Raw genomic sequence first — 11,326 nt, forward strand, 5'->3', positions numbered from 1 at the left:
TGGAGTTCACAGCAGATATTTTTTTTCCTTTCTGCCCTAAAAGAGAAAAAAAAACCTCTACTGCTACCTAGGATTGAACTTTCAACCTTCCGAGTAGGAAGGCGAACATCTTCACTACTAAGCCATGGCATTCAGCAAGCCAAGGAACACAGAGAAACAGTGTTAAAGGGATTCAAACTGACATCCACAGCCACCTAAACATGGCCACCATTTTCCTATCCCTGCCCCACTCAAGGATGACCTTGAAGCACCAGCAAAAATATGAGAACCAAATATTACCCATTTTTAAACTCTGACATTTATTTATATGTGTGTTCATGTAGATAGATAGATAGATAGATAGATAGATAGATAGATAGATAGATAGATAGATAGATAGACAGACAGACAGACAGACAGACAGACAGACAGATACACAGGCAGACAGACAGGCAGGCAGGCAGGCAGGCAGACATACCAATGCCCAAAACAATTCACAAGATCACTTCCAATCACCCAAGTTCAGCCAAGGGAATGATGTCTAGAAAAAGGAATTATTTAACTCCCAAGAGTAACAAGCTCTCAACAGGCTGAATATTTTTTAGGTGGGTTGATTATCCTCAAAGATTTTAAAAGTCTGGGAACCAGTTCATAATACAACTGTGTCTAGATCATCTGGAAATTCCCTTATGAGATTTCTACTTTTAAAATTGCCTGCAGCATTCATTCATAGAGGAATCTGAAAACAAATACTATCAGAGACAGGAAAAGAAAGTAAAACAGTGAGCTTTCTGAACCAATTTTGTTGACTGACCAACAGAGCTATATAGAGGAGCAGAAAAACTATAGAGGAGCAGTGAATTCACAAAAAACCATTTTTTGGTAGCTAAACGTTCTATTCACTTTATCTGAGCATATCACAGCATTCCTAAGAATCTCAAATCCAATGTAAAAGAGCTCTAGAAAGCAAGTTTTCTTCCTAATAGTCTAATAATCCAAAACAACTTTTAATTCTATCTCTCTGCTACTCAATTAATTAGATTTACACTATTATTGAAAAGAAGAGGCAAATTTGGCACCCGGTAAACTATTTCTAGACTCTATGGCAGATTGCTGTTTTTGCAAAATCTGTTACGTGGAAGACAAGTTTTTTTAAAAAAAAGAATGAAGGTGAATTTTTAAAAATTCTTTCTTCTTTCTTTTTTCTTTCTTTCTTTCTTTCTTTCTTTCTTTCTTTCTTTCTTTCTTTCTTTCTTTCTTTCTTTCTTTCTTTCTTTCTTTCTTTCTTTCTTTCTTTTTACTATTTTGTTATTCCAACTGTTCCAATTAGTTATTGTCCTACTATCCAAACCAGCAACTACCCAACATAAAATTAACTGGAAAAATATTGTAAGGGGGGAAAAAGAACAACAGAAAAAAGATATAGATTTGGTCCTAAGTTGAGGTCAAAATCAGAGAACTGGACAAAGGATAAATGTTAAAGACAGAAAAATATGTATCTTGTCAATGAAAAAAAACTGGGCCAAATAAGAAAAAGGAAGTTGTGGGGATCTTTGCAGATTTCTAGTGAAAAATAATAAAAGTTTTAACATTTTGAAAGTTTGTGAAATCAAATCATCAGTTAAGCATATTATCCTTAGATTAATGATATACAATCAAGAAAAGACACTGACACTGTCACATCAATAAGTAGTATTATATAAATCAGCCATTTAAAAAAAATGATGATTGAACAAAAGTCCTGATGTATTATTCCTAGGGTTTTTTTCTGTTTGTATTTAACAACAGTCAAAAATGTACTTTCAGTTATGATCATTCACATTCTTGCTTGGAATGAAAACATACAAATTTCCCCACAAATTTCCACATACATTTACTAAGCAGCACTTTTTATAAGCTTGACACAATGTATTGTATATATTTATTAAAATTAGCAGTGGGCCTTTTGATTCCAGCAAACCATTTCAAGATTTTTAAGTAATTTAGTTCTCTGAAGATTAAATAAATGCCTCAGAGATCTGAATTGCTTAAGATTTAAAACAGCTGATACTGTATTTCATCTATGCCATATAATTTCCAGATCTACCTCCTCAATGTAAATTTTGAAAACCAAACCAAACCCTGCAACCTGTGTATTTGTCATAATGAAATGGATAGATATAGTAAAATGAATTTTTAAAACACACACACACCAGTTAACTTTAGGTTGTATTTAGACAATAGCGGAATACAAAGTATCCCAATATAGACCTCATTAATAAATCAGAAAGAAAAAATATACTGAACCCAATTTGTGACTCCTGTGGAATGATTCCTCCAGAGAAAAATAAATTTGTAATCTGATCTTGGGCAGCAGGATTACCTGGCTTAATTTCTAACAAGCCTGCACAGGATTTCAACTGACAGAGCAATAACATTGCACTTAACTTTCAGGGTTCATTTAGCTCGTAACAGGATTTAAAAACAAAAAAAAGCAAAAAAACAGGGTTTATGCTAAAAAGAGGGAGCATTTGAGTTGTCTGAGGTTAATGTTTATTTCTTCTCTTTTGTTTTCATGGTTTTCTGATTTACTTGCTACAGACCTTGTCTTCGCTTCCAGATATTGCTGTGATACAAAGTTAGGGAAGCAAAAAAAAAAGAGGAGTTTGAAAAGCATTTAGTTTTAGAAAGCAAGAATTGCTGAGTCAAGCATGCTCATTTAACTTGACTTGTAATGTTATATATGCACCTCTGCAGTTGATAGTGACATCTGTAAGGGCTGATCCATCACCCCCAACCACAGAAAATCATAAAACGGGGGTATTTTTTCTCCATTTCTGAGGCTTTCTCTGTATACAAACACATTTGCTATTTGCACACGTTAGATCCCAATCAGTGCTCCTACTATATTAGAGGATAGAAGTATGTTCTATACTAGGAAAAAAAGGGAGAAATTTGGAGGGTAAGGAATCAGATTTCTGTGGCATGGAGGGGGGAGAGCCGCAGAGATGTCATCGGTCCACAATGGGAGCGCTTCCTGCCACAATAACACCAGTTTTCTTTAAAGGAGAAGGACCACATTGAAGAGAGAATAAAGAGAGTCAAGGTTAAAGTCATAATTCCACTGTGTACCAAGAAAGGAAGAAGAAAAAATAAGCACCAGTGTCATACCTGGTTTTGGATCAATAGAAGCAGGAGGCTACATCCAGAGATGCTGAAGAGATGAGTTTGGAATTCTATAAACCTCTCTCTCTCACACACACACATATATATACACAAAATAATGCTTGGATTTGGTTTTTTTTGGAAAGCCAGGCCAGAGACAAAGGAGGAGAAGGACTTGGATATGACCGTGAGAAGGCAGGTGGTGCGTTTTGGGGTTTTCTTTTGAGGAGCCCCATAGAACATCTCCTTGGCCACAGAGAGACCAAGAAAAGGTCCCCAAAGAGAACGAAAAAGCAAAGCTCATTGGAGGGAGTTTGGGAGGGGATGAGATCTCCAGATTTTTCAGACCCACTTAAAAAAAAAGAAAAAAGAACCCACTTATGGTCTGTCTTTCAATCGACACACGCAGAGCATTTCAAGACCTCTCATCCAGGCTGCCGACCATGGATTCCCACAGGCTTCCCTTTAACCTGGGAGAGGAGGACAAACCTGTTGGAAAGGTCAAAGCCAGAGCCAGGACGGATCCTTAAACTTCCTCCTGAAGTTCCCAGCTGTGAACGAGGCTCTCGGACCCCTCCACCTGTTGTGATAGGCAGAGACCCATTCCTCCTCTCCCCCACCCACCCACCCCCGCCCCGCCCCGCCTCCGATGAGGGGGTCCCAGCAAACCCGCCCGCCTGCCCCCCCATCCAAACTTGACCGCGCTGCACCTTTCAAAGGCAGCTCCGGAGGTGACTTTACCTGCATGTGGCCCTGATACATTCTCGCTCCGCCGGCTTCCAACTCCCCAGAGGCTGACAGGTGATGGGCAGGCGAAGGTACCCGGAGAAAGCAAAGCGACTGTATTCCTCCTTCTTTGGCAGCGGCCAGGTACAATCACATTCAGGCGAGGCAAAAAATAAAATAAAAAATAGAGTCCTTCCCGGCTTCGGGAGTTGAGCTGGGAAATTCTGCCGCCTCTTATGCTCAGGGGTGACCTCCGCCTCCTCCTCCTCTTCTCAGGTGATCGGGCACCGGGATCGTGCGCCCAGGGGATCGGGCACCGGGGTGAGAGAGAGAGAGAGAGAGAGAAAGGAAGAAGAAGAAGAGAAAGGAAGAAAGAAAAGAAGGGAGAAAAGAAGGCGGGAGAAAAGCCTGAAGGTGGATTAAGGTTAGGCTAGTTGTTTGCCAGGCCAAAAAGAAAGAAAGAAAGGAAAAAGGAAAAGAAGAAGAATAACGATATTTAAAGCGAGGATGGAGAGCGAGCAAACTCTGCTGCGGGCGCTGCCTTTAGAACTCTGCCTCGCTCTTTTTCAAGCGAACTCTTTTGGGTTTCCTCCACGGCCCCTTCATTTCGCTTCCTCTCCACCGCCACCCCTCCCCCTCCTCCTCCTCCTCCTCTTCCTCCTCCTCTTTCCTCGCGCTGCCGCTGGACCGAGATGGAGGCGGCCTCTCTCCCTCCCTCCCTCCCGCTTTTCCCCTCCCTCCGCCAGGAGCGGAGCAAAGCAAAGCAAAGCTTGAGCGCGCGCCATCCGGGGACCGTTCGGCAGACCGGCGCGCGCTCCGTCCTTGCTTCTTCTTCTTCTGCTGCTGCTGCTGCTGCTGCCTTGACTGCAGAGCGCCAAAGCGGGCATCTGCTTGGTTGGCGCTTGCCTCTCACGTCTCCCCTTCCAGCCCTCGGCCGCCCATCCCACCCCCCACCCCCAGCCACCGGGTCGTTCCTTGCGGGCACGAGAATTTCGGGGAAACACCTGCCGGCTTCCTCGAGCCCCGCCGCCGGGGAGAAAGGAGAACCTGCAGGAGAGAAAGGAGAACCTGCAGGAAGGAATAAGAATAAGAATAAAACAAAAAAAAAAAAAAAAACGGGCTGGCCCTAGCCAGAACCTGGCCTTGAAATAGTCCTGGCGGGAGGGCACGATGCGTCACTCCCACCCCTCCCCTCCTTGTTTTTTGCAAACCTTGGGCGGCTCAGAGTTGGCTGCCTCTGGGCATGGGCAGAGTTTCCGGTTCAAAGAGCCCCCCCCGAGTAGTGGAATCAGCAGTGCCCTTTCAGGGATGGTTTCCTTTCTTGGCTAAAGGGAGTGTAGGATCTTCCTCTGTGCTTTCCTTTCCCGCAATGGCTCACTCTGGGCAAAGTATCTGGGGTCAACTTCTGGGGGGTCTTCATCCAGAAACTTTTATTTCCTTATTTAGAAGCTGGAAGGGCCAGATATATTGGGAGGGTTTATGTATTTGTCTGTTCATTTGTCAAATTACTATTCTGACCACCTCACCTAAGTGACTCTGGATGGATTACAAGAAAGGCAATTAAAAAAAAAAAAAGTACAGAATTAAAACAAGGTTAAAATCAGGGGGTTAGAAAGTTAAAAGAGGCAAGGGACTGTCCTTAAGCCACTAACCACCCCCAGGGTTGCATAGCACTTTTAGTCTTGTAGGCCCAACGAATCAAGAGTGATAGGTGAAGTTACTTCTGAGTGTTTTTTTCCCCCATGAGATCCGTCTATCAGGACAACCTGCTCTATCCAATTATGGGATGGAGCATATTGCTTCCGCTTTCGAATCTCAGAAGGGTATGGCTAGCTGGTGAGAGCTAAATAGCTTGAAATAGATCTATACTAGTCTACAGAGGTGGTATTCAACCAGTTCTGACAGGTTCTGGAGAACCGGTAGTGGAAATGTTGAGTAGTTTGGAGAGCTGGTATATACCACCTCTGGTTGGCCCTGCCCCCATCTATTCACTGCCTCCCGAGTCCCACCTGATTGGTTGGATCTTCTTTTGTTGCCCTGCATAGGAGAATGGAGCTGGAAAGCAGGTTAGTGAGGTGGGAAGGGAATGGGGATTTCACAGTATCCTTCCCCTGGAGTGGGGTGGAAATGGAAATTTTGCAGTATCCTTCCCCTGCCGCACCCACCAAGCTATGCCACACCCACCAAGCCACACCCACAGAACTGGTAATAAAAAAATTGAATACCACCACTGTTAGTCTCCCTTTATTTCTTTTATTGGTAAAACATAAATTCAACGCTCCTCCTCCTCTCTTCTCTTTCTTCCTCCTCCTCCTTCATTCTTCTTCTCCTTCTTCCTCTTCTCCTCCTCTTCCTCTCTTCTCCATCTCCTTCTTCCTCCTCCTCCTTCTTTTTGTTCTTTCTTTGTTCCTCCTCCTTCTTTCTTCTTCTTTTTCTCCTCCACCTCCTCCTCCTTCTCAATAAAAAAATAATAAATTGCAATATGGTCAATTAAACTTAAAAGATGGGAAGTGTGATGAAGTGGGGGGGTATGTTCACCACCTTGAGCTATTTATAAAAATAATAAAGATGGGGTAAATTATCCATAAAATATCAATTATGAAATTGGGGGGTTATTTGCAACTCTGGGCCAACAGGCTGGTTGGGGAATTCTGGGAACTGATGCCCACACAGCATTTGACGTTCGTGCAGTATTTGACATCTGTCTTTGTGCTAAGCGTAGTCATCAGCATGTTTGTGTCAATTAAATATTCATTTTAGAAAGTCTGTAACAAATTAGTAAAGTCTAAAGAAAAAAAAAAGGGAGAAGTCATGAGTTAGCCATTTTAGATGCTTGCACGGTGCTCTGAATTCATTTCCTATAGGGGGAAAAAATGAGCCGTTTCCAGATTGGCTTCTTGGCAAAATAAATAAATGCATGAGCAGTCAATAATGCGTCAATGTAGCACTTTGAACTTATTGAAGTCACCTCCTTGGATGGACCGAGCAAACAAAATAACCACCACTGAAATAACTATTCTAAATTAGGGAGAACACATGTCTCTTCCCATCATCCAAGGGGTGCCCATGTGATATGGTCAAGATGACAGCCACAATGTTCAATGGAAGCTCCTCCCATTTTAAATGCAAAACGGCCCCTCCTACAACCCTCCAGGGTTGTAAGATCTGTAGGTGGCAGATTAAGTGCATCATTGAAATAGATCCCTTCTCATCTTTCCTAACCCATTGACCTTTTGATTGTATTGGATAACAACAGGGAGTCTCCAACACTGGCAACTTTAAGACCTGTGGGACTTCAATTCCCAGAATTCCCCAGCCAGCATAGGTAGCTGAGGAATTCTGGGAGTTGAAACTCTGTAGAGATTCTCAGTCATCCAGATCATGGTTGCTCCAAAGGTGCTTTTTTCAAGTGGCAATTGGACTTTCTTGTCAACTGGGAGCTGAAGTTCACAAGTCTTGAAGTTGGAGAGTCCTGGACTAGAGTTCCCAAAATTCCAAGATAGACTAGCCTATGTAAAAGGCATGGATCACGCATAAACCATGAATACAGTATTTTCCATTTTCAACCATCAGTCCTGGATGGTGGATGTGGTTGAACATTTCAAACCAGTCTTTGTCATTTGCAAGTGAGGGTATTACTCATCTCAAGATTTTTTTAGAAATTTCATTCATTTCATAGCATCCCTTTAAAAAAAATCTCAATTCCACACCTCTAATGGACCATTGTTCTTACTTGGGTGCTGCTTTAAGATGCAAAATGGGTTTAAGGTACCTATTTTCTCCTTCAAATGTCTGTGGAGATTCTCATTCATCCAGGTCATGGTTGTCGCAAAGATGCTTTTTTTAAAGAGGCAACTGGACTTTCTGGTTTTTCTTTGAAGACGTTTCGCTTCTCATCCAAGAAGCTTCTTCAGCTCTGACAGAAAAATTCTTCAAAGAAAAACCAGAAAGTCCAGTTGCCTCTTGAAAAAGCACCTTTGGGATGTTCTCCTTTGAACCTACCTGATAGCAAACAAACATATCACCAAACAAAAGAGGTATAAATTTTTCCATTTTGGACACTTCCATGATGTCATCAAGTCAAGGATCATGCCATCTACAATGTTGATGAGTCTAGAAAAAGAAAATGTATCCATCTGGCTAAATAGGATTGTTCACATGCGTTGTACAAATACTTCCTTCTTGTTGTAGAATAAGATAACTTCTTGAGATATAGACTTTAGCCTGCAGGTATTAGATTACATATTTAAATGTTCCTTTGTTGCACAAAATAGAATATCTCCTTATAAGAAAAAAAGAATCAACAGAGAAAGAATGCTCTTATCTGAGTCCTAGATATAGCCAATTTAGTTTCCTCCCGGCAGAATAATCTCCTGGTTTTACTTAGTCTCTTTCCTCAATTACTACATGGAATATAGTATTATATTGTATTGTATTGCAGCGATGGGCTGCCTAAAATGTCACATCCAATAATGCCATCTCAGAAATCTTTCATTCCATTGTCAACTCATTCCACAATGTGGCAACATTATTCAATATGAAACAACAATAATCTTGGCATAAGGACTGATAGAAATTTCCCGAACAGTTTATGATTTGCCCTTACAAAGGAGCAGCCCTTTTTCTCTAGGAGCTTCTTTTATTGATAAGCCATAATCTGAAAAGTTGTGTCACCAAAAAAAGATAAAAAGAAAAATTGGACTGGATTCGTGTTATTAAGAGAAGAACTACAGATATGCACTATTACACAAAAAAGACCCATTTTACTTTCTGTTTCTTTGCTCGCTTTATATCTTCGGTTCATTCTTTCTGCTTTAATATCAGTATTTCTTTTCTTTTCCCCCCCGCCAATTGTTCTACTTTGAAATGAATGCATATTGTGTTCTCTGTGTGCAAGGAATACAGATCACGACTTCGGGGAGGGTTAATATGAGTAATGCAATGTTGTCCTGCAGGCAGGTAACACTGGGAATGTTTTAAGGGGAGAGGGGTCCAGAGGGAGTTTTCCCCACCACCATTAAATTTGATCCCCAGACGCAAAACTGTTGTAATTCCGAGAGTGTTGTTGCTATTGTCCAAGGTTTTCTTTCAAAAACTCACTTAAACATCTTGTCTCCTGTTGTTTGCACTTGTGTGTGTGTTTATGCTGATAGTTGAGAGGCTAAAATTGCCAGGTTTTCACACTCTTATCTATTTGCAGGAGAAAAGCAAGCCAGGGGAAATCATAAATAGGAATGGGGAAAAGTTAGGCGGGTGGGAATCAAGCAGACACACCACAATATTAAATTAATCTATTGCATGTCAAGGGAACTAAGAAGAGAACTTTTAGTCCTCATTGCTGTCTTCCTGTTGTTTTTTCTCTCAAACAAATCTGCTATATTATCTCACACTTGACCCAGTGGAATACACAATACAGTTGCATTCAGACACCAGGTTTAACACAGTTACTCATTAATGTCAGGTCCAAAACCAAGAATCTAACATAACATTTCTTCCAGGCTGAGGGTTTTTAAAAAATTGTTTCACACCTATAGACACAATCTTGCCAGACTGAGCATTCTACCACCTGCATCTACAATAAATTTGTGGAGGGGCTGTCTCCACCTTCTTTCTCTCACACAAGGTAGCAATAGCACTTAGACTTATATCCTGCTTTACAGTGCTTTACAGCCCTCTTTAAGCGGTTTACAGAGTCAGCATATTGGGGCCTCATTTGACCAACCTCGGAAGGATGGAAGGCTGAGTCAACCTTGAGCCGGTCAGGATCGAAGGAATCAAACTCCTGGCAGTGAGAGCAGAGCTAGCCTGCAATGCTGCATTGTAACCACTGCGCCACCATGGCTCTTGATATGATATCTGGACTGAGTTGCCTCTTACCCTTCCAGAATACTCCTTCACAATTAAACCCACTTTTTGTATTTGCACAAAACATGAAACCTTGAACTAACAAAAGATTTGCCCAACAGATGACGCTCCTTTCCCAAAACATCAGAATACCTTCCTCCTAAACTAAGGTTAAATTAGGCAGCAATAATCTGTTGTGCATAGCAGCTAAGTTTAACTGCTCTGTTGTAACACTGTCAGTTGACACACTTGGAATTTTAAGAGTCTGATAAGAGACCCTTAAAAAAATGGTTGTCATTTTGGGCAGAATCACTCAGACAATCAAATGGATGAGGATAATATTCCATCTTTCTGACTTACTGGAATGGTATGTGGGAATGACCTTTGAAGTCAGGACAAAGAGACTAAATGCCAAAGGTGCAGGGAACGCTGTTACCTTCCCACCAAAGTGGTCCCTATTTTTCTACTTGCATTTTTTACATGCTATCAAACTGCTAGGTTGGCAGAAGCTGGGACAAGTAACGGGAGCTCACTCCGTTATGTGGTGCTAGGAGCTCGAACCACTGAACTGCCAACCTTTCTGATAGACAAGCTGAACGTCTTAGCCACTGAGCCACCACGTCTGAAGTCAAGAATAAAATCAAATAAAAGGCAGCTGACCCACAGCCGAAATATGGGAAGAGCAAGGGGCTCATAACAGACCCTTCTTAGTTTTTTGGGTTGTTAAAGGAAGTGGGGGACAGAGATGTACATTCGGACTTGTGAGATTCTGTTAATGTGATTTTTTACAATAAAATAGAATTAGCTCATCCAGTCATGTTTCCTTTCTAGTATACCACATAAGGCTGACGCTTACTTACCTTTGTCTTTTTTATTTTATCACACAAAAACACATCACCTATCTGCAGGATTCAGCCAAGCTGTAATATCTTCTAGATATGTCTTTTATTTGTAAATACATTTATTTTCATGAGACATCTGGGAAATAAAACTGAAGCTCCGTGACACATCAAATTGTCATTTATTTTTTCCCCAAATAGAAAGAATAACAAAATGGACATTTGATAAGGATAGGGAAATAAAATTTAACTTTCAAAGCTTAATATGACTGCTTTATTCAGAATAGAGCTGGAAGGGACCTTGGAGATCTTCTAGTCCAACCCCATGTTTAAGCAGGATACCCTATATCATTTTAGATAGATGGCTGTCCAGTCTTTTTTTAAAAAACCTCCAGTGTTGAAGCATCCACAACTTCTACCCACAAGCTGTTCCACTGGTTAATTGTCCTCACTGTTTGGAAGTTTCTCCTGAATTCCAGGTTGCTTCTCTCCTTGATTAATTTTCATCCATTGTTTCTTATCTTGCCTTCAGATGCTTTGGAAAATAACTTGACCCCCTCTTCTTTATGGCAACCCTACAAATACTGGAATTCTGCTTTCATGTCGCTCTTAGTCTTTTTTTTTTTTTTCTGGACTGGTATTGTTCCATTTACGTACAGTATTTTACTATATTTTGGAAAGTGATTTTGTATTGGGCTCTTTTGATATTTTCTTACCTATGCAGAAGGGTTAGCCATGATGGAAAGATTAAAAAAAATTAAAATGGCTGTCAAGATCATGCGTGTGATGCATTG

The 11,326-nt window shown here is 41.1% G+C and overlaps 1 protein-coding gene across 2 annotated transcripts in view; it reads right to left on the minus strand.

Moving 5' to 3' along the window:
- Positions 1 to 3,983, minus strand: part of PEX5L (peroxisomal biogenesis factor 5 like) — a 198,371-nt gene extending 194,388 nt beyond the window's left edge. For both annotated transcript variants that reach the window (XM_087965386.1, XM_026667164.2), the window contains exon 1: positions 3,865 to 3,983. In XM_087965386.1, the coding sequence (XP_087821512.1) occupies positions 3,865 to 3,885 (21 nt within the window). In that variant the 5' untranslated portion in view covers positions 3,886 to 3,983. The remainder of the gene's footprint in view (positions 1 to 3,864) is intronic.
- Between the last annotated feature and the right edge of the window lie 7,343 nt (positions 3,984 to 11,326).

The sequence above is a fragment of the Notechis scutatus genome, chromosome 4, assembly GCF_049901735.1.
Source record: "Notechis scutatus isolate UNSWTSFEM ecotype Mainland chromosome 4, rNotScu1.2, whole genome shotgun sequence".
Taxonomy (NCBI): domain Eukaryota; kingdom Metazoa; phylum Chordata; class Lepidosauria; order Squamata; family Elapidae; genus Notechis; species Notechis scutatus.